The following is a 12,472-nucleotide window of genomic DNA, read 5'->3' as shown; positions in this document are numbered from 1 at the left end:
GCCGCTAACACCTCCCCTAGTAATACACGGAGGTTTTCCAGTTTAAATTTAAAATTTGAAATATCTGAATCCAGTCTGTTTGGATCAGAACCGTCACCCACAGAATGAAGTTCTCCGTCGTCATGTTCTGCCACCTGTGACGCAGTGTCTGACATGGCCCTAATATTATCAGCGCACTCTGTTCTCACCCCAGAGTGATCACGCTTACCTCTTAGTTCTGGTAATTTAGCCAAAACCTCAGTCATAACAGTAGCCATATCATGTAATGTGATTTGTAATGGCCGCCCAGATGTACTCGGCGCTACAATATCACGCACCTCCCTCTGAGCGGGAGATGTAGGTACTGACACGTGAGGCGAGTTAGTCGGCATAACTCTCCCCTCGTTGTTTGGTGAAATTTGTTCAATTTGTACAGATTGACTTTTATTTAAAGTAGCATCAATACAGTTAGTACATAAATTTCTATTGGGCTCCACTTTGGCATTGCAACAAATGACACAGGTATCATCCTCTGAATCAGACATGTTTAACACACTAGCAAATAAACTTGCAACTTGGAAATACAATTCAATTAGAATAATATTAAAACGTACTGTGCCTTTAAGAAGCACAGATCTATGACAGTTGAAAATTAATAAATTGAAACAGTTATAGCCTCAATCCTTGTAAACAACACAACTTTAGCAAAGGTTTAATCCCATTAGCAAGGATAACAAATTCTGAAAGCAGGAAACAAATTACAGAATAAACGTTTTTTATCTCAGTCAAACTATAATTCTCACAGCTCTGCTGAGAGAAATTACCTCCCTCAAAATAAGTTTTGAAGACCCCTGAGCTCTGTAGAGATGAACCGGATCATGCAGGGAATACAATGAGTTGCTGACTGAAATATTTGATGCATAGTAAAAGCGCCAAAAAACGGCCCCTCCCCCTCACACACAGCAGTGAGGGAGAACAGAAACTGTCAGAAAAACAGATTAAGCAACTGCCAAGTGGAAAAATAGTGCCCAAACATTTATTCACACAGTACCTCAGCAAATGAAAACGATTTTACATTCCAGCAAAAACGTTAAACATAATCTCTAGTTATTAAACAGCTTTATGTATTTCTTACAGTGTAATTCTAGTGAAGTACCATTCCCCAGAATACTGAAGTGTAAAGTATACATACATGACATTATATCGGTATGGCAGGATTTTCTCATCAATTCCATTGTCAGAAAATAAAAACTGCTACATACCTCTATGCAGATTCATCTGCCCGCTGTCCCCTGATCTGAAGTTTACCTCACTCCTCAGATGGCCGAGAACAGCAATATGATCTTAACTACTCCGGCTAAAATCATAGCAAAACTCTGGTAGATTCTTCTTCAAACTCTGCCAGAGAGGTAATAACACACTCCGGTGCTATTTTAAAATAACAAACTTTTGATTGAAGATATAAAACTAAGTATAATCACCATAGTCCTCTCACACATCCTATCTAGTCATTGGGTGCAAGAGAATGACTGGGAGTGACGTAGAGGGGAGGAGCTATATGCAGCTCTGCTGGGTGAATCCTCTTGCACTTCCTGTTGGGGAGGAGTAATATCCCAGAAGTAATGATGACCCGTGGACTGATCACACTTAACAGAAGAAATCCAACTTTAAATCAGGGATAAACAAAGTGAATGATAGACAAGAAAAGAGTTCACTTGTAACGTTGCAAACAGAAACAGTGTCTTTTATTCTAACACCCCCAGAGCAAAAAGACATCATGGAAACACCTCTACACCTCAGCTGTATAGCTAAGGCGCCTATCTGCTCCTGCCCACCACGGTAGATACATCCACCGGAGAAACTGTTTCAACAATTCCGGACTCCTTATGATCCTCCAATCAGAGAATGTCAGACTACTGGTTTTAAGCTGCTCCACTAATTTAAAAGTGTGCGCTTTGAGCCGCAACTGCCGTCACAGGAAGGATCCGCCTTCAATTAAAGACATAGGCGATCCCGGTAATAGTAAGGAAAAATAATAATACAAGGCTATTTTCAGCAGCTCCGCTAAGAAAGTATTACTTAGCTGCCCACTCACTCATGCAGTACACACAAAACTAACAACTGCAGAATAAAAAAACTGAGCCTCCAATGCTCTCTCTATTGTCACGGCCATAGTGCCTGCTTACTGCCATAAGAAACATAGAAACATAGAAACATAGATATTGACGGCAGATAAGAGCCATAGGCCCAGCAAGTCTGCCCCACCTTACCTAACAGTATAAACTTATCTAGTTCGTAGGATAGCCCTATGCTTGTCCCATGCATTTTTAAAGTCCCCCACAGTGTTTGTTGCTACTACCTCTTGAGGAAGTTTATTCCATAAATCAATCACTCTTTCTGTAAAGAAGTGCTTCCTCAAATTACTCCTGAATCTACTACCCTTTAGCAAGAAAGTCCTGACTATAACAGGACGAAACCCCCAAATTAGTGCAGTATGATCTCTTTAGTGCCAGAATTCAGTCTTGTATCTTTTAATGTAACAGACAAAAACTGGCACTTACCTGCAACTCTAGCTGCCCGGCAGTAGGATTTCTGTACTTGGGCAGCAACACATTAGGAAAACACAGCGAGGCCCACCCCACAAGTTGCTAACTGATTAAAAGCCACCACTGCCCTACTGAGGAGACTAAAGTGGAGTACGGCTAAACCCAATCCTGAAAAGAAAGATCAGAGCAAACCTACTATGGCTTTCAAAATAATAAAATCTTGATTGATGTGAATCAGACACCAAAACGTCACCTCCTCCTTGCACCGAAGGCAAAGAGAATGACTGGGGTTTGTGGGAATGGAAGTGACAATTAACAGCTTTGCTGTAGTGCTCTTTGCCTCTTCCTGCTGGCCAGAAGTGGTATTCCCAAAAGTAATTGATGATTCCGTGGACTCACCATATCTTAGGAAAGAAAACAAGACTTTACTTCCAAAATTAAAAAAAAATAATTAATTATAATTAAAGATTTGTATTCTAAAAAAAATTGTATTTCCACAAAAAAAAAAATGGATTTGAAAATTTAGATTTGTATTCGTATATCACAATTTATGTACAATGAGAAAGAATCACACATGCTTGCTTTTTTAACAGCAATCTTATTCCATACACAGCTGGTTAAACACACTGCTTTTCAGCGTCACTAGTGATAAAATGATATGCTCTAATTAATTAAAACATTTAATTTGATCACTAAAATGGCACTTTAAGATTTATACCATTTGTAAGAGATTGAGATACTACTACTTTTATTTTGTGCTTTTGAGATTTGCGTTTGAGCTAAAGATGTCACAAAGAAAGATTCAGATATAAAATTGCTTGAGTAAAATAAAAAATAATTGCTTCAGAAAATCCTAATTGTAATAAACCACACTTTTATATTCCATTCTATATTCATTTACTACAATAAAAACTGATAGTTTGCTCTAGTAATTTTAATGTCACATGAGCCATTGCAATGCAAAAACATATTTCAACCTCTATTCTAAGCTAAATAATCCTAGAGTTCAAAAATTTAATTGTAAGGCTTGCTGTCATACTTAAATGTGCATTGCAAAATACTGTCAGCAGGTGCATAACTTGAAGTAGTAATAGTCATGAATTATTCAAGTAGGAAAAGCACTTCTGCTGAGAGAGAATTTGAAATAATGTTTTTCAAGTCAGATCAGTGGATATCATGGGCCGTCAATAGCAATTTGCTTCAGAAGGTCACACCCATAAAGCAAACAATATATATACAATTTATACCAGATTATTCCATGTGTGAGGAAATCCTAGAGTTGATTGATACTTTGTAATGGCACCTGCATTCCATATCTAGCTAAATAAAGTTTGACAGGGCATTGGGCTATTAATCAGTGGAATCTTAGCCCAATCACAGCAAAATAAACTGTATTCTAAATGAGGAACTGAATACAGTGAATGCATTACAATTGCAAAGAATATACTGAAATGTCAGTCATCCTAAAAAGATTTTACTTGCTCATTTATAAGCAGGTGACAATTACCTAAGGTAAATTATTTTATAAAAACCTAATTTAACCCTATGTTCATTTTAAAACTTTATACTTGTTCTCAATTTCTGCTTTTTTGCCTTTGTGGGTAGTTAATTACCATCTGTTTTGCAATATTGGTTTAGTTTTTTTTTTAATTAGCCTAATTTTTAAATTTGCTTTATGCTTTAACATATTTTAACATATATATGTTTTAATGTAATAAATTAATAGTGTATAAATAATTGTAACAATATTATATTACACATGAAATCTAACTTATAAAACGTGTAACATATAACTAAAGTAGAAAAAGATTATTATACATTTTACTCTTAATGTCCACAATTTGTACAAATAATTGAAATTAAAAAAAAATTACCACATAAAGCAAGTTGAGATTTTCCATTTTTCCAGAACAAAGATCAATAAGAGTCACTGGGTCCTTTGTTGCTTTTATTCCAGACAGCATCCATGGTAAAGCAAGATTCTCTACATTAGTTGCCTGAAATCAAAACATATATATACATTTAATAAGCATATTTAAGTATTTTTCTGGCCTATGCTCAGAGAAATCTTCTGCCCCCAAAATTGTAATATTTGTAGTAAACACATTTAACGAATAGTGCAGCTTAGAAGTGGAATTTTCTTGCCATGGAAATTATGACAATCCCTTTGTGAAGTGCGCACCCAACAATTACTCAGATACTGGCAATGAAATGGTACACTGGATCCACACTGAAATGACAGGAATTAGCCGAAAACAAGAACAAAATGTGTAAATGTACCAAACTCTGGGCAGACAACGTTCCCAAACCTCAGCTTCTTAAAGGGACATGAAATTGAATTTGTTTCTTTCAGGATTCAGATAGATATAATTTAAACATATTTCCCATTTTCTTCTATTAACAAATTTATTTCATTCTCTTGGTATCCTTAGTTGAAAGAGCAGAAATGCACTACTAGGAGCAAATAATACCGGAATCAGGTGCCCAGTTCCTCAAAAGTATGTCACTTAATGTAGATGTAAAGTGACAATAGCCGGTTTCACCATGTAGTGAGAGAAAACAAAGAGATCCACACTTTATTCCTGCTGATAGGATAATCCCATTAAGTGAGTAGTGTCCAGGATGGTCGTCTGCTGCTGCCCGTAAAAGTGGGTGTGTATTTTCCAAACGGCACCCAAACAGAATAGAGCTGAAACAAGAGAAAGGAAGACAGGTGCAGCCTGACAAGAGTGAAGGATTACGTGCGCTTTTAAATCCTTCACACTTGAGTCAGGCTGCGCCTGTCTTCCTTTCTCTTGTTACTACTAGGAGCAAACTGAGCCCATCAGATGAGCAAAATACAAGAGGCATATATGAGCAGCCAGTTTGCTCCCAGTAGTGCTTTGCTGCATCTGAGCCTACATAGGTATGCTTTTCAGCAAAGTATACCAAAAGAACAAAGCACATTAAATCACAGAAGTTAATTGGAAAATTGTTTAAAATTACTTGTTCTGTCTAAATCATGAACGTTTAATTTTGGCTTTACTGTCCCTTTAACTAGCAGATTGAAAGCTCTGCAGCCAGGTACATTTCCCCAAATATCTTGCAAATAGTGAAAGGAGTAGAAGGGTGTAGAATATGAAACTGGGGAGGAGGATAAAAAGCAGGGAACACTGTGATCCCTATTGCCCTTTTTCTAAAAAAGGAAGGGAAAAAAAAAAGACCCAACAAAGATTCCATTAACACTGCTAGGTACTGGCACAATAAATGCTCTGGGGGTAGGCACTTGGGTGCTGCTGCTTTGAATATGAAGAAACAAATATAAGTTAAATCAAAGCATTATATTCAGTGGTCCTTACCCATGCAAAACAAAAGGTATGTGTGGGATCCACTGTCGCCATAAAGGGATCTGGGAGGGGGAGGGTGGTAGGGTATTGAGGGGGGAGGCAGCTACACTACTGAAAAAATGGTGTTATATATATATATATATATATATATCAATGTAAATATTTGCATAGGAAATTAGCACATCTAGGCAAGTATCCCCGCTTGCTTTCCCCCAGAAATTCTTAATATACAATGTTACCAATGCACAAGAGAATTGTGGGTAAGATATGCAAATTAGATATGCTCTCTTGTGCATTGGTAACATTGTATATTACGAATTTCTGGGGAAAAGCAAGCGGGGATACTTGCCTAGGTGTGCTAATTTCCTATGCAAATATTTACATTGATTTAATTTTGAGACATGGAGGATTTTCATTTCAGTTTTTATCTCCCCCCATAATTTTAATGAATTTTGGTTTATATATATATATATATATATATATATATATATTTTTTTTTAAATAGTCACATTTGCAGCAAACTTGGTACTGCCAGACAGCTGCCAGTACCTAAAATGGTGGCAAATAGGTAGAGGCGGAGGGTTAGAAAGCTTAGCAGCAAGTATAATTAAATATATATAAATATATATATATATACAAATTCAAAATAAGGTGCACTCCATTAAACACAGTCCAGTTGCCGCAGTGCTGCATACACAATACATATCGTTTCCAGCTCTCACTCCTTATGAGTAAAATAATGCTGCACTCACCGGTCTTGTAGCAAAAAGTTTCTTTAATGTGTACAAAAGTCCATCACATAAATACCCCAGACGTTTCGGTGCGCCTCTGGCACCTTTCTCAATGGGTCTGCTTCCAATTCCCTGACAAACAATCTTTTTTACTCATAAGGAGTGAGAGCTGGAAACGATATATATATATATATATATATATATATATATACACACATATACATACACACACACACACACACACACACACACACACAATTACATACATATACAGGTGGTCCTCGGTTTACGCCGGTTCAATTTGCGCCGTTTCAGAATAACAACTTTTTTTTCAGTCATGTGACTGCTTATTGAAAAGCTTTAGAAAGCAAAGTGCACTAATTAAAATAGCCAGTAGGTGGAGCTGTCCGCTTGTTTTGCAGCAAAGTTATGCAACTTAACAGCCTGAAATTGATCTGTGTACAAGTTTTAGCAGCCACTTCCCTATTATCTTCCTGTCCAGCTGCTTGAGGTGAAGGTGTCTAACTGCTTAATCACTGCAGATTGAAATGCATAGAATAGGTGCAGACCCAATATTATCTAACATGCTAACAATGCAGAGTACTGATTGCAGAAAAATGCAAGTAGAAAAAACTTTTTGTTTATTAAACTTAGATTGATGATGATGCAGTCTGTTGTGTGATTATTTAAATAGGTGCTGTTAGCAAATGTTTTTGTTCATTAAACTTAGTTTGATGATAATACAATCTATATTATTAGGTTTATAATGCTGTTTAGCATTTAAAGTCTTCATTTCAAAGCTTTAAAAATAATGTATTAGGTGTTACTTATGACAATTTTGAGAGGGGCCTGGAACCTAACTCCCTCACTTCCCATTGACTTACATTATAAACTGGGTTTCGATTTACAACCATTCCTCCTGGAACCTAACCCCGGCGTAAACTGAGGGGTACCTGAAATTAACCCTACAAGCTACCTAATGCCAAGTCAAAGACAAGGACTAGGTTAAGAAACCGGACCCCAAAACCAGGTGCCGGATCAAAACCAAAAACCTTGCGCAACAACCACAAAGTTACCTGGAAATGAAAGTTGCACAAAAGTTGATGCATTCCATACCCCCAAGGGTGATGTATCCCAGTGGCTGCCCACTCAGCCCCAAAAGGCTGCTAAGATAACACCCACAAAGTCTGAAGACAAAAGAATGACCCAAAAGAGATCAGAACTCCATGATTGAGAGAATATGACAGTCTCTAAAGATCCAATCTGGATCAACCTCGGAAAACTTATAACTTAAGGAATCAACGAATGAACGAGCATCCTAAAACTCCTATCAGGCAACGGCAAGAGAGACTGCATAACAATCCCCCAGATTCCCAAGTATATAGGTTCAAAAAGAGGATACTTCAAGGAGAAAAACGGCCCCTAAGAACGGGGACTCCTCAACCAGATGACCGAAAATCCTACCCAAAATGCAAGGGGAAGCGAAAAGTACAGCAATCCTCAAAAAAATAGGAGAGAAACACTGGCGAAAGAGATCTGAAAATCTGACAATTTAATCCACAAGGAGTACCAATAGGGGGGATTAATCGCCCCCTACACCAGGTACTGGAGATCTCTACTTTGTCATCAAACCCCCCCACCCCCGGGCCCTCGGAAGGGAGGACTCCTGTCCAAAGGACCTCAGGAACTACAAATATACTTCTATAGCAGAATTCATAATCCCAGAAAACCACGTAAGCTATGTAGGGACAAAACATTTAGTATCGAGTACAACTAAACATCGGACGCCCCGCCAAAATGAAATAAACTAGGACCAGCCTGATATCTAGGATAGAAGGGCCTCCTATAGCTTGTAAAAAAACAAGAAAACAACCTCTTAACAAGAAGTAATTACTTATAAACTTAGTACCCAAACAGGACTAGCCTGTTGTCAAGGATAAAATATGTCTGATATAAACCTCAAAAGAACAGAGTGAACTAGTACCCAAACAGGCCAGCTTGCTGACCAGGATACAACCGAACTGTTCAAGGGTCAACTGAAAGTTCTAAACCCTAGCAGGGCTAGACTAAACAAACAGACAAGTGACAGACAAAGAAGCCTTGAGGCTGAAACATTGTCTTAAAATATGTTCGTTTTTTGGAACTTCCGCCAGAAGTAACATCTTTCGCGACCATAAAATCGTTAGCCTCAAAATCCCATAAAAGAATTTTACTAAATAGAAAAATTTACAACAATAACAAGCTCTAAAATAAAGAAATAAAACACATCCTAACAGGATCAGCCCGACCCTGAAGGCTGTACCCCTGAAGCCTCAGAGGAAACAGCTTCCCCAGAGAAAAGATCTGATATAATCGAAGTGCGCCAATGCCAAAAATATGGCCATGCGGAACCGTGCAGAAACCTCTGGTGGGAACAAACCTCCTTCCCGAGAAGGGGTAACGGTATACGGGACAACTTTCTGTGTAGGAACAGAATATTCTAGGAAACGCACCTCATGGGACACAGAATCCTCAGAGGCGGATGGCTCAGCGGTCTCTAACCTCTCCCCAGAGGGAGAGGAGATCACTCTATTACGGTATACGGAACATAAATTGATTGTGCTGGATTACCCTGGCCTCCCCAAAATCCACGCAAGTAACAGAATCTGAATCAGAGTAATCATTTTCCGATCAGAATCCTCTATAGCTTGACTTATTAAATTATGGACAAAAGAAACTGGCACCTTACACCCCCAATGGCTGGGGCACTCACCACCTCCAATGACCCTGACAAGTAGAGAAACGGATCCTCTCCACCGACACTCGGTCATGAATAAAGAAATGGAGAACGAAAACGTGACCACACCCGGTCAAGAGGTGCAACATGTAGGCCAAAGAAAAGCGTGCCAGTCCACAAGAACTGCGTAGCTAAAAAAAAAAATGTACGTTCCGCAATAGCCATGAGCCCAAACATTTCTACACATAAGCAGACAGAATCACATAACAGACATGATTAAAGTCCCCCACTGCTCAATAACCCCCCGCAGGAGATATTAACCCTTGATTCCATAAAGATAAAGGAGTCCCACTGAGACCCTGTCTTCTATCATTTACATTACATTCCCACAATGAAAGGAAAATTAAACGACCTTACGGGAATCTATGCCGTGGAACAGTAACACGGTCCTTAAAGTTTGACAGATAGTAGCATTGCTTCTGACATGGATTTGAGTGAAGAAAGCAGGCAGCGAAACTCGCCAACGCCGACTGCTTATGGAGCTGTTAATATGAGTCGGGATGGTTTCACAGAAAGTCTCTCCCTGCAACTACGGACTCTAACTTTCATCCATGCTCTCACTGAGAGACTGACAGGACTAGTTAAAACTCGCATCCCATCTCAAAAAGTACTACCCTCCATAAGAGACTTCTCCGTAATCTTCCGACACTTCTCTGCCAACCTCCTGTGACGAAAGGCAAAGAATGACTGGGGGATGAGGAAAGTGGGGGAGGTATTTAAGCCTTTGGCTGTGGTGTATTTGCCTCCTCCTGGTGGCCAGGTTCTGTATTTACCAAAAGTAATGAATGCAGCGGTGGACTCTTCCCCATTTGAAGAAGAGATACCCTTTCCATTAAGGTGAAGCCCTTTAGTACCATGCTAATACTAAATAGTTATGTTGTAATGCTACTATGCCTAGCAGATTACCTTGTTTTGTGTGAAAGGTTTGCCATATGGATAAGGAGATTAGTGCTGAAGAGTTTAAAAATCAAAGCAGCAAAATATTGTTCCTATAGGAATTCACACTGTGTACAGCAGATGCCTTTCCGAAGGTATACAAAACCCATTTTTTTCTTTTGTGATTCAAATAGAGCATACAAGCTTTCCATTTTACTTCTATTATCTAATTTGTTTTCTTCTCTTGGTATCCTTTGCTGAAGGAGCAGCAATGCACTACTAGGTGCTAGCTGAACACATCAAGTGAAACAATGATAGGAGACATATATATTCAGCAGACAATAAGCTGCTAGCTCAATATAGTGCATTGCTGCTCTTGAGCCTACCTAGGTATGCTTTTTAACAAAGGATACCAGACAATGATGAAAATTTGACAATAGAAGTAAATTGGAAAGTGGTTTAACATGGCATGCTCTATCGCAGAGCTTTCCAAACTTTTCATGTTGGTGACACACTTTTTAGACCTAAATCATTTTGCGACACAGTAATTCAGTTGTACTAGCAAACAGGTTAAACTAACTTGTTTTAAGAGCTACGGACCCATACATAAATTATATAATAACGAAATGTATTTATTTAAGTAACAGTATGTATGTGCAAGAATTAAACAAAAGTTTAATATCACCAATAGCTACTTACTATCTTAACAGGATGTATGAGGTTGATGGGATGAACACAGTTTCTGAATATTTGGTGGAATATTAGATAAAGACACTCGCATTTCATCATCATGCAGCTGTCCCACTCACTGATTACAAATGCAGTCACAAGAAGATTGAGGATATTACATGTGCAGTCAGGAGCCAATGTGCCATCAAAGCCGCCAATGGGAATAGTTTGAGTTCCCGCTGAGCTGCGTCAATAAGTTAAAATGATCTGTGACCCACTAGGTATCAACCATGTGATAGGCGTAGCAGGCAGGCGGAAAATCAGAAACCCCCAAAAAATGTAAAAAAAAATTGAAATTCAAAAAAATTTGTGCTGAAGCAGGGACACACCTACACACTGCCGCCGGCACACTAATGTGTCACGACACACAGTTTGGAAAGCACTGCTCTACCGGAATCATGAAAGCTTAATTTTGACTTTAATGTCCCTTTTCTCTGAAGTAAAAATTGACAAAAGAATTTGGTATCCACCATTCTTTATTTCAAATGTAATAAAACAGAAACTTCACTTATGATTTATGCCTTCACATATTACTTTAAACAGTAAGACAAATGAGAATGGCACAGACAAAAATATTGATACTCTTAGTCTAATATTTTGTAACACAACCTTTGGAGACTATAACTCCAGGGTGCTTGGAAGCACTCCAGCATATTATTCTTTAATGGTTATCTTTTGGAGACAGATTTGACTGCTTAGTGCCCAAATCATATTATTGTATGGACAAATATTTCTTATTACCTGTAAAAAATAAACACTAGGCAGAAAGATATGTAAGTAAGTAACACACAGAATGGAACAGTTTTTGCCATCCTTAAAACAAACATCATCATGTACAGGCTGCTAATTTTGAAAAAAAAAATGGCACAGAGATAAAATACACCAATTTGTACATCAATCAGAAATAATTAAATTCTTTATAAATATAGTAAATAAGTATTATATTTATTGGACAACTATGTATCATGATTTCATGTAACATGAAAAAAAGGTGTGTCATTTAGAGGATATTGCTAAAGTATTCATTTGAGTGAATAAAGTAAATGCTTGAGATTAATTTATCTGTCTTCAAATATAAATCTGTTAGCGATGAAATATTGCTAGGTAGAATATTTGAACACTGGCATAAATACTTAAAGATAGATTACTTTAAAGATGTGATCAATTTTATTCCTTACATTATGATTATTTGTTCATGATAAAAGAATTTATCATTGGGTAAGAATAAATTATGTTTAGTTTCTTAAGGTGGTGAGAGTCCATGATTCCTTACTGTTAGGAACTAATATCCAAGCTGTGGAGTCCACAAAAAAAGGGTGGGACAGACAGGAAGGCACCTATTTACCAGGTACTACTGCCTGAAGAACCTTCCTGCAAAAAGCTGCCTCAGCCAAGGCAAAAACATAAAAATTATAACATTTTGTGTAGGTATGCATTAACGACCATGTTGCAGCCTTGCAAATTTAATCTATTAAAGCCTCATTTTGAAAAAAGTGGACACAGAACGAG

General features: G+C 37.9%; 1 protein-coding gene across 1 annotated transcript in view; it reads right to left on the bottom strand.

Annotated features, from left to right (window-relative positions):
- LOC128646917 (uncharacterized) overlaps positions 1-12,472 on the bottom strand; it is a 265,084-nt gene that overhangs the window by 106,952 nt on the left and 145,660 nt on the right. The window contains exon 7 of the mRNA XM_053699725.1: positions 4,400-4,522. Coding sequence (XP_053555700.1) covers positions 4,400-4,522 — 123 coding nt within the window. The remainder of the gene's footprint in view (positions 1-4,399; positions 4,523-12,472) is intronic.

The sequence above is a fragment of the Bombina bombina genome, chromosome 2 (genome assembly GCF_027579735.1).
Source record: "Bombina bombina isolate aBomBom1 chromosome 2, aBomBom1.pri, whole genome shotgun sequence".
Taxonomy (NCBI): domain Eukaryota; kingdom Metazoa; phylum Chordata; class Amphibia; order Anura; family Bombinatoridae; genus Bombina; species Bombina bombina.
Note: the sequence above shows the minus strand (reverse complement) of the source record. Positions and strands in the feature narration are given on the sequence as shown.